At 42.8% G+C, this 18,922-nt stretch overlaps 1 protein-coding gene across 1 annotated transcript in view; it reads right to left on the minus strand.

The window, feature by feature from the left end:
- SMCHD1 (structural maintenance of chromosomes flexible hinge domain containing 1) overlaps window positions 1–18,669 on the minus strand; it is an 84,035-nt gene extending 65,366 nt beyond the window's left edge. The window contains exons 1-3 of the mRNA XM_063326650.1: window positions 18,370–18,669; window positions 6,400–6,475; window positions 5,783–5,944 (exon numbers count right to left, since the gene is read on the minus strand). Of these exons, the coding sequence (XP_063182720.1) occupies window positions 5,783–5,944; window positions 6,400–6,475; window positions 18,370–18,549 (418 nt within the window). The 5' untranslated portion in view covers window positions 18,550–18,669. The remainder of the gene's footprint in view (window positions 1–5,782; window positions 5,945–6,399; window positions 6,476–18,369) is intronic.
- Between the last annotated feature and the right edge of the window lie 253 nt (window positions 18,670–18,922).

The raw sequence follows: 18,922 nt of genomic DNA on the forward strand, positions 1-18,922 counted from the left end.
TGACTGTCAAAAGCACTCATTTGAATTTCATCAAATTCTGTGACTGAAAGAATACAAATGCTTCCAGTTAACACGAATCTAGCAATGAGAACAGTATTTCTACCTGCAACTTTTGAAATATATACATTTACCTAAAAATGCTATTTTCACACATCCCCCCCCCCCCGTTAGTCAGCATTAATGTCTGTAAACTAACAAAAATTCACAGAAACATAGAACAATCCAGGCTTGAAGGGACCTCAAAAGGTCGTCTGGTCCAACCTTCAGTAGGAAAGGAAGCCTAGATGATATTATCTAGCACCCTGTCCAAGTCACATCTTGAAAACCTCCAGTGATGGGGATGCTGCCACATCCCTGAAGAGGTTGTTCCAGTGACTGTTCTCACTGTAAAAAAATTTCTTTCTTATATTGGGAGGAAACCTCTCCCAGTGCAACTTTTATCTATTGGCCCTTGTCTTCTCCATGTGGCTCCTTGTGAAGAGAGAGCCTCCGTCCCCTTGGCAGCTGCCTGCCTCAAACCAGGACACTGCCCTTTTAGAACTGGAATACTGTCATTAGGTCCCTCCTGAGCCTTCTCTTCTCCAGGGAGGGAAAACTAACTCCTTCAGTCTTTCCTCATGGGGCAGGTTTTCCAGCCCTTTGATTATCTTTGTGGCCTCCTTTAGACCCTCTTCATCCTGTCTGTGTCTTTTTTGACTTGCAGGGACCAGAACTGGACACAGGACTGCAGGCGTAGCCTAACCAGTGCTGAGTGGGACGATCGCATCTCTGTATCTGCTAGTAACAGCCCTCGGGGTGCAGCCAAGGATCCGATTTGCCTCTGTTGCTAAAGCAGTGCTCTGCACTCATGTTCAGCTTGTTGTCCGCCAGGACTCCCAGGTCCCCTCCAGCAGGGCTGCTCCCCAGACACAGAGATCCAAGCCTGTACTGGGCTCTCTGGTTATGTCATCCCAGGTGCAACACTTTGTACTTGTCTTTGTTAAACTTCATACAGTTCTTGCTTGCCCACTGTTCCAGCCTGTCCAGGTGTCTCTGTAAGACGTCTCTTCCTTTTGACATGTCTGTCTCACCACCCAGTTTAGCATCATCAGCGACACTGATAAAAATCACAACAAAATATCTCATTTTGCTGCTTTGGTTCTTATTTTTCTTGTAGTCGCCATCAAATATGGAAAAACACAGCTTCTTACAACAAATAACTTCAGAGTCCCTTGAACCCAAGATGAGAGTGGAAGAAGAAACAATGCAAAACACTTGCAAAAAAAAAAAAAATTGACACGTAAAATGAGCAAAAAAAGTCAAGCAGCTAGAGATCAGAGTAGCCTAAGATAAGATGCTAACCAACTACCTCAGCATGGCTTCAGCGTCCATAACTCGTACCTCCTAGTAAGCCACAATGCATTTCACTGCAACATGACACAGGAGCTAGGGCTATTACGGTATTTCATTTTCAGCAGAAAGAACTACTACTGTTCAGCTTGAAGATCTATCACCATGACATAAATACAATGATGAGGTATGATATCTGCCAGCTTCATACATTTATATTCTCCAAATGAACAGCCCCACTGTTGACAACACTTTGCTATGCAATCAACAATCTTATTGTCATGAACAATAGAGGGAAGAAAAAAGCTTGACATATGAAGAGAGGGAAAATGTAGGTTTGACAGACACAGCCCACCCTAATCTACCCACCAATCATTACTGATCTATACCTTTGTAGCTCTCCCTCTTTTACTTTACACCCCTTTGGTACTTTGTTCCTGTGTTATTACTTTCTTGCCCTTAGTGAGCATTTTTAATAGTTGCCCTGGATGGCTCACATCTCCAAGGACTGCCTGCTCAACGAATATGAGCAGTTGACTACAACGTGCAGAAATTCAGGTATGTGTGGCAAAAGGCCAGAACTGATGAGTAAGACTCCTGACCAACTTCAAATGCTGATAAGAAGTATGAATAAGGTTGAAGAGGAGATGGGCTACCTAGGAGGCATACAGAGACACTGACCAAGTGCCGACCAGACAGTTAAGGGAAGTGATTCTTCCTCTCTATCCAGTCTTCATGAGAATGCCTTCTGAGTACTGCGTCCAGCTTTAGCCTTTGCTGAAAAAGACACTGAAATACTGAAGTGAGTCTAGAGGAGTCCTCCAGACAATCAGAGGGCTTGAGCACCCCACATGCAAGGAGAGGCTGCTGAGGGAACTGTGATTGTTCAGACTTAAGAAGAGAAGGCTAAGGGAGTCCTTATTGCTGCCTTATTGCTAGGAGGTGTCCTGGTTTCATCTGGGATAGAGTTAATTTTCTGTCTAGCAGCTGCTGTGTTTTGGATTTAGTATGAGAATAATGCTGGTAACACATACTGTTTTAGTTGTTGCTAAGTGATGTTTACATTAATCGAGGACTTTTTCAGGTTCCCATAGAAGCTGAGAGGGAGCACAGACAGGGTAAGCTGCCCAAAGCATTATTCCATACCATAGATGTCATCCTCAGTATATAAATTGTTTGGCAGGGGACAGGAATCCACGATCCCTGCTTGGGATGGGCTGGGCTGGGCAACCAATCATTGGATGGTGAAAGCAACTTCTATTGTATCACTTCATTTTGTATATTCTTTTACCATTATTATTTTTTTTTTCTCTTGTTCCGTTACTGTTCTATTAAACTGTCTTTATCCCAACAAAAGAATTTCCCCCCAGCTTCTCCCTGTGCTACTTGGGGGTCGGGCAGAGGGAGTGTGAGTGAGCGGGTGTGTGGTTCTAGTTGCTGGTTGGGGTCAAACCATGACAGGAGGGTACAAAGATGAAACCAGACTCTTCTCAGAGGTATACTGTGATAGAAGAGGAAGCAACTGACAAAGTTGGAACATGGAAAATCCACTAGACAAAGATGTATTTATTTTATAATCAAACAGGTTGTGGAATTTCTACTCTTTGGACATATTCAAAACTCAACTGGACTTTGATTTGAGCAGGGATTTAGATTATTTGATCACCAGAGATTCCTTCTGACCTAAATTATTCTAGGATGCTATATAATAGTTCCGTATGTCCAAGATGTCCCAATCTTTATGTGAAAAGTTGTTGGATGGCTACTGCAAGTAATGATTACCACACAGAGGCCTTCATTTTCAACGTCAGGTGCAACCATCAATTCAGTGCCACAAGGAAATGAAACGGCAATTCAATTAGCCTTTCTTTACAGAAGTCTTGAGCTAAGCTAAAAACAGAGGCATCAAGTTCTATTTAAGAAGCTATGCATAGACAAGGAACGGCTGGGCTAGTTTACACTGCTGCACCTCAGGTTTGTTAGTTTTGTTCAAAAAGTAAAACAGCCTTAATTAAGCAAAACAGAATGCACATGCCTGGAAAAATGAACTCCCGAGATCCACAACTGGCATAGAAAATGTGAACAAGAAATGACACCATCCTAGAATGGTTCAGGTCAGAAGGGACCTTCAAAGATCATCTAGTTCCAATGCTGGACATCCAATACTGCCATGGGCAGGGACATCTCCCACTAGATAAGGTTGCTCAAAGCCCCATCCAACCTCGCCTTGAACAGTTCCAGGGATGAAGCGTCCACAACTCATCTGGGCTACCTGTTCCAGTGTCTCACCCCCCTCAGAGTAAATAATTTCTTCCTCATGTCCGATCTGTGTCTACCCTCTTTCAGTACCCTGGTAAAAAGGTTTAGAGTCCTGACTATACATTTTTCACCTAGCCTCTCTCCCTTGAGATCATTAATTCCACCAGAGCATGATCACTACAGCCCAGGCTACCACCAATCTTGACCCTGCCAATAAGTTCCTCTGTGTTGGTGAGCCACAGGTCCACTAATGCATCTCCTCTGATTAGGCTATCACCTAGATTAGGAAGTTATCCTCAGTGCTCTCCAAGAGTCTTCTAGACTGTGTGCAGCTTGCTGTGCCGCGTCTCCAGTGGATGTCAGGGTGATTGAAGACCCCTAGCAAGATCAGGGCCTGCAAGTGTGATACTTCCTGTAGTTGAAGTAAGAACACTTCATCGACATCCACCCCTTAATCAGGTAGCCTGTAGTAAACACAGCCCATGAGGCTTCCTTTGTTGGCTTGGTCTCCGATTTTCGCTGATAAGCTCTTGACCTGTACACCGCTGTTTTTCAAAGACAGCTCTGTGCAGTCAACCCATTTTTTTTTTTTTACAGAGAGGGCAACCTGCCTCCCCACCTTTCCTTCCTTGCCTGTCCCTCCTGACAGTTAATAGCCATCAAGTGCAGCGCTCCAGTCATCCACCAAGTTTCAGTGATAGTGATTGGCTTGTAGCTTTGCAGCTGCACAGTGGCTTTCCAGCTCCTCCTGTTTGTTGTCCATGCTGCATGCATTGGTATTAAGACACTTCAGTTGGACTGATGACTGTCTCACCTTTTTGGTGGGACCTTTGTGGAGGGTTGGGTTCATTCCTCACTACTGCAGTAGGTGTGCTCATCCATCCTGGTGCTTGTGAGTACACTAGTGTGTAGTGCTCACTAGTGTGAGCCCACTAGTGTGGGCTTTGCATCCTAACCCCCAAGTTTGTTAGTTTAAAGTGTGATTCACTAAGTTCACCAATCTGCCAGCAACACTTTATGATCTCTCCCAGCATACAAAGTAGGGTCAACAGGTGAAAAAACTGGTAACTAGTTCAACATATACAAAACGACATGACACTTCCCATCACATGCAATTAAGCTGGGGGCTCAACACCACAAAATATTGTCAGTGCTAAAGATGTCCAGTTACTTTCTGAACGACATAACAAAAAAAGAGCAGTCCATAGACAGTAACTCGAAAGTCCCCAAATCACTTTTGTTGCATGTCTGCACGGCCTTTCTGTTCCCCTAGTATTTCTCAGGTATCTGGTAGTGGCACGGATCTAGACAGAATGCTTCATGAGGTCTAATACAACAATTCCTGTGCACAGAAATACACATATCACTGACCAAACTATTAGTGCACTTTGAGTCTCCAAAACTGAAGGAAAAAAGTGTCTTTGGCAGGACAAGGAACAGAGATGAAGCGCAGAGAGGAGGAGGGGGAAAAAGGAGAATGGTACTTAAAAACACTGTTGCTACTTATAGACATTGCTGAGATAGTTTCGAAACACAAATTGCTGTGGGATTGGTATAATCTTGAGTCTTGATGCTTGCATTTTTTTCTGTCCAATTTTGAGCCTGCTGTACCTAATATGTACAATACTTAAAAAGTAATCATAGCCACAGACAGAATTTCCAGAGAAGCCATAAACAGAAATTATTTTTTTCAATAAAACAATACAAAGGGCTGGTTACATATTTATATATGCCAGTTAGATAAAAACTAAAGCAGCATCTTTTAAAGAAATACATGTTCTCATTGCTAAGTTAAGCCTTGTAGAACCATAGATGGGACAGCAGACAAATTGCTATGGTAGCTCATACAAAAACTGGTCACCAAGTCCTAAGTCAGTACAGGAGACAAGAACCTGATAACATAAATGCTGACCTGACTGGATGACATCCGCAAGATTATTATCAAGACTGAAATAATTTTACTTCTAAAATAGTCAAACTTCTTGAAGTAGCATTTGAGGAGGTCCCTCTGTAAATCTGGATTCTTACATGACCATTTTGAGTCACTTTTAAAGGAAAAATTTTTTATAAAGAACATAGTTAATTTTTCTTTTACAGTTAAGACCACCAGCTGTAACTAAAAGTTAAATTGCTCATAACCACATTATATTCATACAAACATCATTTACATGAGATTATTTTGGCAAGTACTTACGCAAAGGATTTTGCCCTTCGCTGGCATAGTACTCGTACATCCCACTTTTAACAAGTGTATCGTAGTGGGGCAGGAAGTCAATTCGCTCCTTGGTTGCCAAAAGCAGCATTTGATCAACTGACTGTAGCAGATATAAAGTAACTCCATCTTGAACAAGCTCGCCTGTGTGAAGATGAAATATAAAGCATACTGAAGAGCATTCACTGCACGAGTCAACTTCTGCTCTCAAAACCAGTACAGGCTGAGCCTCAGGTAATCTTTATCTTTTCTTAGGCGTTGACTACTCAGCCTCCTAGCAACAACATTTAATTTAAAATCTTTTCATGTTTCCAAGCTTAATAATGCAAGTATTCTCAGGTGACAGATATTTATATGCCATTTCTTCCTATCATTTACAGAATTTGTAATGGAAGGTAAAAAATTACCTTGTATAACTGTCATCATACTAACGTGTAGTTGTTAAAAACTTGTTTGTAAAAGTCAATTTTGTAACAATTCTTGGCAAACTATTATTGGATTTGTACTTCCACATGTCATAGAGTATGAAAAATCATCGTACGGTCTTTACAATCAATATAAGAAATAGCTGCATTTATTTTGCCATCTAAGATACTTACTGAAATTATCTTCCGTAATTTCCTTCCTGCTTGTTGTGGTGATAACAAAGTTTTCATCAGTAGCTATGCCAAATGCCTACAAAAATTGGAGGTTATTTGGTTATGATAATTACGTACTCCATAAAATATTCAGATAAATACATTAAAAAAAAAAAGCAGTCTTTCTATTCACTTTGCCACAAACTACTGAGAAGTGAGCAAATATTTTTCCCTGTATTAACTGAGAACACAGTTTAATTCCGGAACTTAACTTCATTTGCTTTCTCAACTTAGGCAAACGGTCTGTACTGGAGTAGTTTGGTTTTTTACCTGCTTAAAATACGTTCTAGCAAGCTACTGGAATTTTAAGGAGGAGGAACTGTCTTATGGGTAATCACCTCGAGGGCTGAGGAGCGAGACTGAACAGCTCTACTTCAGACTGCACAATTAAAACAGCAATAGTCATGATCTAGAGGGTGTCCCATATTTAACTACACTCTTTTGAGACATTAAACCAATTGAATATTTTTAAATGTTGGATACACATTAGAAGTCCTTGTTCTTCAATTATATCGTACATTTAAAAAAAAATAATCAAGATTTCTTTCAGAAAATTCTTTACCATTAAAACACTGAAGTACATTCTTCTGAATCTAAACAATTTTTGCCACTTTACTGCCTCCAACTTTTGAATATGTTTCTGTAGTTTTGGACTGTTTATCCTGCTTTCTATGTACATTTATATGCCTCTACATCTACATGACATCCAACACTAATCTCTCTCTCAAAATAATAAATTAAATATCTGTATTTTCTCCTGCCTTTCCACGTCTTTGAAATTTAAGTAAAAGTTAACTCTGATCTTGTTTAACTCCATCAAACCCTTCAGTCCTGTGGTCATGACTCCAACAGGTGCTTTCTGCACTTTTAGCCAGATTCTTCCCTGAAGCTCTTGCATTCCCTGTAGCAGCTTGCCCTCATAATTTCCCATACGTCTTTCTTTCCATCCCTAGTACTCAAGACTCACAAAATATTTCTAAAACACCATTTAAGGTTTCATTAGAAGTCTTCTTTACATCCATCAATTACCTTCTCCCTAGTTGTGACCATGTTAAAGGTACAGTTAGTATCCAGTAGCAAAATTAGCAAAATTGTCAAATTTCTCATACCACTTGGTACAAGTGAGACAAATGGAGATGACAGGAAGAGATTGGCATTCCTACTTAAGACTCTGGAGTAATTAGTACTTTTTAAACTCTTCTACATTCCCATCACTTCAACTTAACCTCTCACATTACACAAATCACCACATGGCAAATCTGTGCAGGAAAAGAAAAAAACTGCTTAGAGCAAGGAAAATAAGCAATAAAAAATATGGATACTATAAAACTAACATCCAACTGTACCATTCTGTTGGTACCAGTAACCAAACTGTAACCAACTGTTAATGGTTAATATGGAATAACTGAACTGGAGAGTTTTACATTTGAAAGTTCAGATAATAATCTTTTCCCTCCAAGTATAATTACAGCTCCCCTGTTTTCTCTATCTCTCAAAAGCTCTTTCTGCTCTCAAAACCTTATTAAGAATGCAGCATTTACTTTAAGGCAGCAAGAAGTTCGGATGAGGTAGTGCATACACAAGACAGCAGCCTGTTAACTGAGAAGGGGCAGCCTCCTCCTTCTGGTCCTCTCCCCCATTCCATGGGTGAGCCTCAACTAAGTATCCACAACTGCCTCGTAGGCAGACCTACACCCGTGTTTCCTGGGTGAGCCCAGCATTACCGTATTTAGCGGCAGCAGGTCCTTTCCGCTTCACTCCAAACAGCTGTCATTTTGAGATAAGCTACTAGGCAAGTTCATGGACCAAGTTTGGCAGTCCTAACTGCCAAAGGCAACCTGTTTTTCTTGTACATGCAGGAATTTAAGAGGCCGTATCCTTTGTAAACTTTAGCCAACTTAGAAAATATCTGTTTGAAAGCTTAACTTATGCTATACTATTAGTTATCCCAGCCCCTGCCTCTTCCCATTATGCCAGGTAGTGGTGAGGTGGCTACACAGTTGTCCCATTCTGTGGATGTGGTCCTCAGGAAGATGAGCTGGTCATCCCTGAATAGAAGTGAACCTACTGGGTAACTTACTTGAAGACTTGATGATGTTTCATTTGATTCTTATACAAAACGTTTGGTCAAATGTTTCATTTCTCACTAAGATTATTGCATGTAAGAGACATCATGGTATCTTTTGTTGACTTGATATAAAGTGTGGGCTTCAATGCTGAGCCCCTTGCAGCCTAGCATTGTGGCCTTTTTTAAATAGGCACCAAAGATGCACCCATTTGGGAATTCCCATTTTGGGAACAAAACAGATACAAGCTCCAAATTAATCAACAATGTAGGAGAAAAGAATAATGATAATTATATGGTCTCTAAAAAGAGAGGTAGATATAAGAAAAGACAAGGATTCCTAAACTATTGGTTACATACGATCACTACATGCAAAAGTCAAAGTGTTACAAAGATGAAAAGTTATGTGCATACAATGAGAAATAAGCCACCTGAAAAGTATAGAAGATTATATCAATGAACGAAATTTTGAACAGTCTGGGTAAACAGCCACAGCTGTTCACTAGGAGCCATTTAAATTGTTTGCTAAGCTACACTCGAAGGTGTACTGACTGTAGACTGCAGGGTTTTGGTGCCAGAGGGCTGCAGGGGTGACCAGTGCAGTATCAGGCCATGAATTGCCCTGAGCCAGTCACAGCCAGTGCCACATGGCTCACAAAGTGATGGAAACAACCCACTGCATGCCAAAATTTCAACCAGAAGGGCACATGGTGCTTCTGCTCCAGCATATTGGGGAACAAACAGAGGAGACAAATGAGACACAACAGAGGAGACGTTGCTACGCACAGCACTAAAGACACGCTGAAAAGAGGTACTGCATGGCAGAGCAGGGATGGCCCCAAAGGTGCTGGGGCCCATGGCGGATCCATGTCAGGGCAGGGAATTTTCCCTCTCTGTCCTCCTACTCCCACAGGGCTGTAGCCTGTGGACAACCCACTAGAGCAGAAGAGTGGGACTGAGTGCACCCTCAGCAAGTTTGCCAATGACACCAAGCTGTGTGGCGCAGTTGACATGCTGAAGGGAAGGGAAGCCATCCAGAGGGACACAGGCTTGAGAGGTGGGCCTGTGCAAACCTCATGAAGTTCAACCAGGCCAAGTGCAAGGTCCTGCACATGGGTCACAGCAATCCCAAACACAAATACAGGCCAGGTGGAGAATGGATTGAAAGCAGCCTTGAGGAGAAGGACTTGGGGGTGTTGGCTGATGAGAAGCTCAACATGAGCTGGCAATGTGTGCTCGCAGCCTAGAAAGCCAACCACATCCTGGGCTGCATCAAAAGAAGTGTGGCCAGCAGGTCAAGGGAGGTGATTCTACCCCTCTACTCTGCTCTGGTGAGACCCCACCTGGAGTGCTGCATCCCGCTTTGGAGTCCTCAGCACAGGAAGGACATGGACTTGTTGGAGTAAGTCCAGAGGAGGGCCAGAAAAATGATCAGAGGGCTGGAGCACCTCTGCTGTGAGGACAGGCTGAGAGAGTTGGGGTTGTTCAGCCTGGAACAGAGAAAGCTCCAGGGAGACCTTAGTGCGGCCTTCCAGTACTTAAAGGGTATTTACAAGAAAGATGGGGTGGGACTCTTCATCAGGGAATGTAGTGACAGGACAGGGAGTCACAGTTTTAAAATGAAAGAGGGGAAATTTAGATTAGATATTAGATCTTTACTGTGAGGGTGGTGAGACACTGGAACAGGTTGCCCAGAGAAGCTGCGGATGCCCCATCCCCTGGAAGTGTTCAAGGCCAGGCTGGATGGGGCTTTGAGCAGCCTGGTCTAGTGGGAGGTGTCGCTGCCCATGGCAGGGGGGTTGGAACTAGATGATCTTTAAGGTCCAACCCAAACCATTCTACAATTCTAAAACTGTTAAAGAGCATGGAGGAGTAAAGGCAGCAAAGGGAAACCCTACACATGGCCCTGACCTCTCACGCTGCCTGTTGACTCACCAAAGGAATTGGGACTGACTGCGCATTACGCATGGGGAGAACAAGGGAAGCTTAGACTAGGAACGGAGGAAGAGAAGCGTATGACACAAGATGAGCTTGGAGAAGGGGGAGGAAAGGCATTTCCCTTAATTGCCGCCCCCCCGATCAATAATCAAAAGTTTGTGTTATTTTACCATAAGTTAAATTAAGAAAAACTCCCTCAGTTGAGCCTGTTTTGCTAACAGCAGGATGTCAGTCATTATACCTATGAAATGATATATAAGCCAAAATGCTGTCTTTGTTTAAACAAAAGCAATGCATTCTTTATAAACGGGAGGCTCAGTCTGGAGCGCTGCCTATGTTTCATGATAAATAAATAAAGCTAATAGCTCTCAATTTGTTGGTGGACGTTTATGACATGAGATTAATAAAATGCTTAAAGGTAAGATTTTGAAAGAGCCAAATGAATGCCAAATGCCCAAGAAGCTGTCAGCAGAGCAATTTACAGGTACAATATATGAAAGTGTGAATGAACTGTGATCTCTCTAACCCTTAAATCTGAATCAATTAGCAAGGTTCAACTTGCATACTTGTTTCTGTCCCAGGTTTTCTTGATAAAATAAAAAAAAAAACCAACCTCAAAACAAAACACAGGCCCACAAATCACAGACAACTCCTCAGCAGCTAAGACTCCTCCAAATAGGCTTCCATTTCTGTTCTCTTTCACTTATTAGCACATAAGCACCAAAGCAAGTTTTGCTGCTATTTGATCTGAACACGCACTGTGAGGCTTACCTGGCTATTAAGCCAACTAGAGCACTTAACATGAAGTCAACATAGATTTCACCTCTAGATTTACCATCTCCCTTGGAAAGGGCGTTCAAGAACCAAATGTTCAATTTTGTGTGTATACCACCACAGCTTGCAGTAACATGGATATGCTTGAAGTGGTAAATGAAGGAGAAATAACACATTGTTTGCTTCCAGTGGTCCTATAGACTATTACTATAAAATAATAACTGCTGGTGCTGACTCTGGAAATTAAAGGAATGGAATAGTCTCACACATGACAGATGTAACAGTGAAACCGAAACTACAATGTCTTTAGAGAAGACATTTAATCCCTTGCAACCCAAACTTTTCCAACACAAACAGCTGTTTCCTACAATAAGCAACTTCCACACCTTTAAAATGCTCTTTCTCCTCCTACAGTAGCCATTCCCAGCAGGCAGATGCATGAGAATGACGTGAAGAACTGGCCTCAGAGTTTGGTGATGTAGCCAAGGGATAACAGAGAGATAAAAACCACACAACCATCTTCCACAAAGTGGCACCTAGCCTAGAAATAATTTTCCCCTCTTAAAGGGACCTGAAACTCATCAGTTAATTGTAACGAAATCTAGTGAGGACATTTTCAATGCTGTTCTATATAGCTACCCATTTTCACAAAATTTATCTACATACCTCAGCTACCTAACATGATAAAAGAAATACGGATTTACTTTGAGTATTTCACAGTGATCCAGGGGCTCCTTTGTGGGAACTTGTTTAGGAATCTAAAACACGAACCTAAATGCCATGTCCAAACTCTGAGAACTTTGCAGCCTTCTGTAACTTTGCATGTGATTAACTGAATGTCCCACGCTATTTGCCAATTTATCATTGGCAAGATACTCATTTACAAGATAGCTATCCCACGTTATGCCACATTATAAAGAATTATCAGTCTAAACTGAGAGATGTCTATTAGATCAACAAACAGATGTAACTATAAAACACATTTAAGGAAAAGGATTTTCTCAAATCACAGATTTTCAAACCAATAACTGTCTTACTGCTTATGGATACTCAGATATTTGAATCATCTCTCAGTTATCCATACAATTAGATAATACTAAGACCATTCATACAAATTAACAAATACAAAAAGTAAGATATAAACAGATTAAGTGAAGACAAAGTAATTGATAACAACTGTAAGTAACTCACATAAGAGTGCTAATCAGACAAACTTTTCCAGTCCACTGCTGGGTCAGCTAGTCTCAACAACCTGCTGAGGATCACTCATGGTAGCAGAGCAAATATAACAATCTCTTTAATCATAATTTGAATGAGCTTGCCTCACATCAGAACATAAATGTATATCATCTTTGGACATCAACAGAAATGGGATCCAAAAGCCTAGAAAAGCAGTTGCATTCAAAAAGGACAGAAATTATTTCTAAGCGTTTCTCGGAGCTCAAAGCAAAGAGTTGTATATTACAGAAATACAGGAACATCCAGTAGCCTGTGTCTTCTAGGCAGATGGTCACTAGAGACAACCTGCAGACAAAAGCCAGCAGTGAATACAGTTTCAGTGTTCTGAAACATTTTCCAACCCTCCTGTACTGACAAAGTCACCTCCATCTAAAAAACGAGTTACAGAAGACAACAGCTGCAGAACTTGAAGTGTCTTGTCCTCTGTCCTACTTAAAAGCTTCAAGACTTTCAGAAGTTCAATTGATACACTTCTAAATATTTACAAAAAGATATTAGTGAAAGGTCTTAAGAAGTGAACATGTAGTTCAACAGAAACACTAAGAACATCACTACCTATCACAAGATTCCATAATAGAAGTTGTTTTTATGCGGTATCTTAAAAAAGTGTTATCATAATTTTGGTGGAAAAACAGAAAAAGAAGAGAAGGAAAACTGCATGACACAAGCTCTCTGCAGAAGCCACATACACAAGTCTATGAAATCTAGTCCACAACAATGAGTTAACTCAGACAACTTTTCAAGGTTTGCAAGATTTAACAAGTGGAAAGAAGCTGGAGACTCTAGAATTTATGCGAAGAGTATGTTGTCATTAGTAGACTTATTCAGAGTCTGGACGAATACAGGATCTTTTACCTGACCTCCACAAGCCATTGTGTCTAAAAGCACAGTCACAAATACTAATGAGTGCAGCTATCGGCCATAATTTTGACATCAACTCCATACAGCTCCTCCATGAGAATACTTTGTATGGCATCACTGGTTACAGTAAGAATTCAGATGCCACTCTTCAAAAGCAAAAAATACCACATGTAAGAAGTTGCACCTGGATAACTAATGCTAAAGGAATGCAGATAGTCTGCATCTGAGCTTATCGCCAGCACTCAAATTTGAGCAGGAACTTAAAAATCACTCAGCTTTCCAAATCAGTCAACACATAGTAAGGTAAGCAAAGTGTATCCTTCTTCCCAATGAAATACCAGTAACAAGGAAGCTACACGCAAGCATTTCAGTGAAGCCTGAAATATGAGTTTCAGAAAAAGCTCACAATACTGTTGCAGCTTACACATGTCCTACAGTACCTCCAACAGTTTCTTTAAAAATCAAGGAAAAGCTTGTTTTGTGTATGCACGGCATGTTTAAAATATATCTATTTTAGTTTCTGATTATACAGAATCTTGAAAAATGAGTAAATGAACATAGATTTTATAATACAAAAATATAATTATTGCAAGATGGATTGATTTCATCATTAAGTACAGAAGTACTTTATTGAGCAAATTTATCAGAACAGTAGCTTAGTAAGTAATCCAAATACCTCTTAAATACATTTAAGACTTACCCTCTGGTGTAGAAGAAGTTGCTAATTTTTTTTTCCCTGATCACCAATAATTTCATTATAAATTATGTATTAGGCATTGGTATGCAAACATTAAAAAAAAAAAAAACCCACACTTATTTCTTGAGTTTCCACCACTGCTGTGCTGCTTCTCCATATTCCCTCTCAATGAACATCATTTTTTGCCTCTTTGCTTACAGATACCCTGGAATTTATTTTGGTGGACTGGCAAAATAATCTGTTTAAATGGTGGGTAGACTGTTAGGATATTTCTTCAAACAAGAAGGTCACAACAACGATGAAAAGTTTCAAAAAATTAAAGAAGCATTTACAAATGTGTTTGATTCCTATTTAAATAGTAACACTAATTTTAGGACCATTAGCTCTTTTCAGACTGGTACTTCACCTCAAAGAGTCTCAAAAAGCCCCTCACACGTAATAAAACTTGGGTGCAGTTTTCAGCACAGACACAGAGGTCACACTCCTTTTAAAGCAGAAAAGGTAAGTGCCTGGCTTAGCAACACACTGAAGTGCTCCAACCTCACTGTGTACCTGGACAACAGGAGCAAGGGATCTAGGATTACCTGCCAGCAAAGTTTAGCTCCATTTTGCACATTACAGGTAAATGTTTTCCAATTATATTCTAAACATTGGGACAAGCAGTTGAGCATTTACCTAATAAAAGGCAACAGGAAGGTGTACAAGCAATAGTACTCCCAAGAACAGGCAAAACTCCCTATTTAATTGACTTATTAACCTCAAAACTTCATGGTTCTGGGGACTGAAATTACATGACTGCTCCACATACGTTCATATGGAATAATCAAGTTCACAGATCATTGTTGATTAAGAGGTTTCTGATTGAGGATTGATCACTACAAGGAAGAAGAGTGACGACTATATGTGCTTCAGCTTCTTCTATAAAGATTTTTTTTAAAATCTACCCCTCTCCCTGCCCGGCCCCGCCCCCCCCCCCCCAAAAAAAAAAAAGGAAAGGCTAATTTATCAGTACATAAAGCCACATCCAGCCACGCTGTCATGCATTATCTTGTTGTTAGGGGACAGTAAGAAAATTCATAAGGTGACAACGAATATTTGCTTCAAAATCAAAACAAACAAAAGTTTCAAAAATTAATAAAGAATATTTTAATAATAATGGAGGAATGCTTTATATGACAACAGAGAGGACATGAATCAGCTCCTAAATCCACCTCTCAGTGGCTGAATCTGTTGTCTCAAGAATCAGTTATTTTGCTACACGAACAGGAATATACTTATTTTCTCTCCACATTATGGAAAAAAACCCCATAAGTCTCGGAAAGTAGCTGCCTAACACAATGTCTTCGGGCATTCAAGTATTTTCAACTTGGAATCATCACATAATGCAATCAGGTTTAATTTCATTATTTTTTCAAGATTTACATTCTCCTTTGACTACTATGTATCCAGTTATATCCAAAGGAATTCTCTTATGCCACAGGAAGATGTTCACAGCAGAAACAGTTCCAACAGCTTAATATATTTCTGGCACCCTTGTCAGACATTACCACCCCCACAGCCCAGTCGGCAGACTGGGAAGGGCACATGTACCTTCTCTGCTACAGTAGAATAATTTAGTTGCAAGACAAAACTGCCAATGAAAGTCAATTTAAAGCTAAGCCTGTACTGAACTTGAGCCACCGGACAGGATACCTGTGGAAATGAACACTGCTAGATACGCTACATTCACCTGATCACACATTCGGGTTTCTAATAGCTTTAACTGGAGAAAGTGACTACTTCATCTTAGTCTGAACAACTCAAAACTTGCTTATCAAAAAAAAAAAAAAAAATAAAATCTTTCTTCCCGAACTTTCATCAATTCCCTGATATGTTTTCAGCACCATGAAGTGGGGAAAGTCTGTCCCAGTCAGGGAAACCCATTAATGACCCTTCTCCTGAAAAGTAGTTTGTTGCAACTTTCAAGAGGCCAAACTACAACACCTGGAGAAACACAAATAATGCGCAAAATTCCCAGAGGCACTGAGACGCCAGAATGTTCTTCCAGAAGCCTAACAAGAACCCATATGCTGTTGGTGTGAGAGACATCAGACATTAAACTTCCTGCACAACAGCCTGTCCAGTTTTCACTATAACAGCATTTACTGATCATGTCAAACCATCTGAATGCATGGCAGCACATTGAGGCAGTTAGATCCCCACATGTAAGATAATGAAATCTCTGAGGTGCAAAGAGTCACCACAATGAAATTAGCTGTGACAGAGGCATCTCTCTGTGTCAACACATTAGAGAAAGGCCTTCTCCAATAAAGGAATGATCATTGGAGGTTCCTCTTGCATAGGTTTGTAAGAGCACCAATTCTATCATCCTTAACACCCCAAAACAGCCACCAGCACTAGCGATAAGAATCACCGTGTTGGCATGGTAAGAAACTATACTTGAAAATTTTACTTTCACAGGCACCAAACCCAAACACACCACGTTCTGCTTTGCAGTGCCAGATTTTCTCACACACTACGTTGCACACCTGAGCAGTGTATATAACGGCATTTAAATACTTACTCCACAATGTCAATACATTTTTGAGATAAGAAAACTCTGAAGCTGTTTGTACCCAAGACTGGTCACATCTTGTGATGATGACTTGTTTCTGTATAAGACTACAAATATGCCAAAAGCTCTGGGAACTACTGAACACCATGAGGCTGCATGGAAATAGAAATCACTGGAGTGTACAGCACATATTAAAAAAGGCCATGAAAAGAAAGACTCTTGTTGCAAATGAACATTAACTTCAGCCCACCAATTAAGTACAAAAGCTAAGAAAAAAGATGGGTTAAACATCAACATATCTGCCCTGAATACTGAAAATGCAAAGTATCCTTGCAATTCATCTGTTATGTACAGTTTGAGATAGGATCCATTACGACAACTCTTGGAAGAAATCACGTCATACATAGGAGATACGAACCCTATAATGATGCTCCATTAAGGAGAAAGTTGGTTCTTAGAAGGCCACGAACCCACCCCTTCCGTCTAACTTCTCAGAATGTTACACTGCATGAGATGTACCGATTTCTTTATTTCAATCAGTTACTTGCCCTTCCAGTCTTCTAACTTTAGGGGTGCTGATCAGGTCAAGTGATGCGCTAACACCCTATAGCCAAGTTACTGCTGAGTTGTAGCACCTTTAGTACAGATTCAGTATCTCTAACTGAACATGAGTATGCCATTTTGAACACCGAAGGAGAACTGCGCAAGGAAGAGGCAGCCATGTGTGACAGCTACTTGTGCTGACACTTATAACTCAACGCTCTCATCACAGTAGGAAACCATTACAATAAACACTGTCCAGACGTAGGACGAACCAAGCAATTCCTTCAAACAGTTTCTATCCTAGAGAGCAAAGTGCAAATTACACTGGATAAAGAAACTAAGATAGAATGGTGTATCAGACTAAATTAGTGCATAGTTTACAGCTGATTTTCCTGCGCACTTCACACTATAAAACACGGGCAGGCAGATAACAGGTTTATGGCATTTATGACTTCCTCAGAAAACGAAACCACAGCAGAAAAAGGGTGATGCCTACTGGTATCGCCAGCAAACTGGAGCAAACAGCCCATATGCAGGAAGAAACCTCCACGAGACCTGAAGACGGCTCTAATTATTTTGCACAAGGAAAGACAACCGAAGGGATACGCGAGACAGCAAAGAACTGGCCGGGTAAAGCATTTTAAACGGCCTTCAGAGAAATGGCGACAGGCCTTCAAGAAGCGTAACCACCGGCGCTTATCGCCGACACCTCGGACAGCGGAATTAACCACCGCGTCCCGGGAAGCTGCCCTGAGCCGCCGCCGGTTCCCCGCACGGGGGAGCTGCCGGGCCGCCCGCCGCCTTCCCGCCCGGCGCCAGGGGCCGCTCCCGCACGGCGGGGCGCCAGGACCAGCCGCTGGCGGCGGGCGGCCCGACAGCTTTTCAGCCCGGCCCCGGGCAAAGGACACGGCCGCGGGAGCGGGCGCGGCCTCTCCTCGACGTCCGCCCACCTGTCCCGGCAAGAAAGTTTGCGTGGGAAGGAGGCGGGCGCGGCAGCCCGCTCAACCCTCCGGGGGCAGAAGGAGAAGGCAGCGCGTCCCCCCCTGTTCCTCCCACACACACACCCCGGCCGCCCAACGGCCCCCCTTCACGCCTCCCCTCGCACGTGGAGCCGCGGCGGGCGGAATCGTTGGCGGCGTTGGGGCGCCCCTCAGACGCGCCTCCGCCGGCTGGCCGGAGAGGCGTTAAGGCCGCGGCCCGCCCCGCCGCCGCGCTCGCCTTCCTTCCCTCCCTTCTTCCCTCCATTCCCGCCGCCAGCACCTGGCAGACGGCGCTGCGGAATCCGCGGTAGTTGTCCTTGCCGTAGCTGAGCACTTTCTCGTCCGGGTCGGCCTGCTCCAAGCGCCGGTCGAAGAGAAACACGGTGCGGTCGCCGCTGCAGCGAGGCAGCATCGGCCTGCGAGCCCCGCGGCCGCCTGCCGCCGCGGCTGCTGCTGCCATGTTAGGACGCCGAGGAGACGGAAGCCGTCCCGCAGCGATGGCGGCAGCTGCCAACGGCGGGAACTACTTGCCGGGCCCGCGAGCTCCCCCACCCGGCGCCATACGTCCCGCGCGCGGAAGCCCCCGGCTGCGGAAGGAGGCGGAGCCAGGCGGGACGCTGGGGCGGAGGCCCGGAAGTGGGGCGGGGGAGGGAGCGCGGCGACGGCCGTTCCGCCGCCGGGAGCGAAAGCGCGCGTTAGCCTCGCGGCCGCGGGAGCAGTTCACGCCCTCCGCCTCGTGTCACTTCCGCCGCCGCCGGGCGGAGCGGCGCAGGCGGCCTGGGATGGGGCAGCGGTATGCTGCGGCTGGCCGCTGCCCCCGCTCCGGCCGTTGA

The sequence above is a fragment of the Chroicocephalus ridibundus genome, chromosome 2, assembly GCF_963924245.1.
Source record: "Chroicocephalus ridibundus chromosome 2, bChrRid1.1, whole genome shotgun sequence".
Lineage (NCBI taxonomy): Eukaryota > Metazoa > Chordata > Aves > Charadriiformes > Laridae > Chroicocephalus > Chroicocephalus ridibundus.